The sequence below is a fragment of the Austrofundulus limnaeus genome, unplaced genomic scaffold (genome assembly GCF_001266775.1).
Source record: "Austrofundulus limnaeus strain Quisiro unplaced genomic scaffold, Austrofundulus_limnaeus-1.0 Scaffold249, whole genome shotgun sequence".
NCBI lineage: Eukaryota > Metazoa > Chordata > Actinopteri > Cyprinodontiformes > Rivulidae > Austrofundulus > Austrofundulus limnaeus.
Genome location: NW_013952651.1, coordinates 776,228 through 777,589, shown reverse-complemented (window position 1 = coordinate 777,589; position 1,362 = coordinate 776,228). Strand labels below are relative to the sequence as shown.

General features: G+C 39.9%; 1 protein-coding gene across 1 annotated transcript in view; it reads right to left on the bottom strand.

The window, feature by feature from the left end:
- The window catches only part of LOC106525934 (zona pellucida-like domain-containing protein 1), a gene marked incomplete in the record, with an annotated part of 12,248 nt that overhangs the window by 4,002 nt on the left and 6,884 nt on the right, over positions 1-1,362 (bottom strand). The window contains 1 exon segment of the mRNA XM_014020334.1: positions 1,291-1,320. Coding sequence (XP_013875788.1) covers positions 1,291-1,320 — 30 coding nt within the window.

The following is a 1,362-nucleotide window of genomic DNA, read 5'->3' as shown; positions in this document are numbered from 1 at the left end:
CTCTGAAACCAATAGACATCAGCTATGGTGACCCAAGGACAACAAAACCCTATACTGGAGTCAGAACATGCTCCCACTGGACTCTTAGGGACAAATGCTTTGTGTAAATTGAACTGTACAATACAATGCACACTTGACAGCTGTCATGTCAAAATACCTATGAAGCTGATCGACAATTAACAATGACAACAGAAACGGATGTATGTTGGATTGGAGACCTCACTCAGGATCTCATGGAACCAGCCGATCAATCGATCTATCAATCAATCAATCCAAGAGCTAATCCACGGGCAGCATTCTACTGATGTCAAAACTATAATCCTGCTGTACTCACTTCTACCTGCTTAGAACCACCAGAGAGGAGATATTGAAACAGTTTTTGCACGGTTAGAACCATTGGAGACACATTTYGCTGAAGCCGAACCGCATTCAAGCGCATCAGTGTAGATGGGGCTATAATGTAGCTGGAAAGTAAACAAAGTTAAAAATAGGAGAACTCATTCTACAAAGCCACAATAGTAGTAAAGCTTAATTAATATAACATGTTGGGTTTGCTCCGGGTAAGACCTCTTATTTGAGTTAATTGGTCAAGTCGGACTCGGACATAACGCCGATGGGCTCTGGCCGGGTAGGGTCAYATTTTTTAGGCCCGAATGAAACTCTAATGTACACGGCTCACCTCGTTACCATACATCCATTTAATTGATCAGCATGAGCAAGGGATMGCAGTGTACCCTGCTTTCTTTGTAACAGCTATTAAAGACAAAACTTGTTTCTGTTCAAATGACACATGTGGTAGTGCAGGTATATTCATGGAAGTATCAGAGTGTGATAACTATTGGATGCCATTTAATAAGGCATGCTGATATTTTTTCGAGTGCTGGTTATCCAAGTCTTTTTGCCAGTTAATAATGGACGACTTGCAAATGACACAAAGTTACAGTGACTTTTCAGGACCTGGCTTCTCGATGTCTGGGCAGGGGACTTATTGTCCTTATTTTACAAGTGTTGAGAATCACTCTTTGTCTGGCACCAAGGACCAGTCTGTCTTGGTACAGCTCCTAGGATCATTCAGGCACCCAGACTCATCCACAAAAATAAGGATTCTGATCTTTGTAGAGGAATATAAGCTAAAAAAATTTAAATGTTCTACTTTGTGAAATTCTACAGTGGCAAGCCATACTTTATTAATTTGTGGTGTTTTATCATTTTGGAGACATTCATGAAAAGAAGCACTTCTGTCAGTATATTTAAACACCTCATTCTAAGTCAGAGAGTATTAAAGCTTACCAAGTTGAGAAGTGTTGGTTGGTGTTTCTTCTGTGGAAAAAAAATAGCGTAAATAACATTTAGGTAATGTAG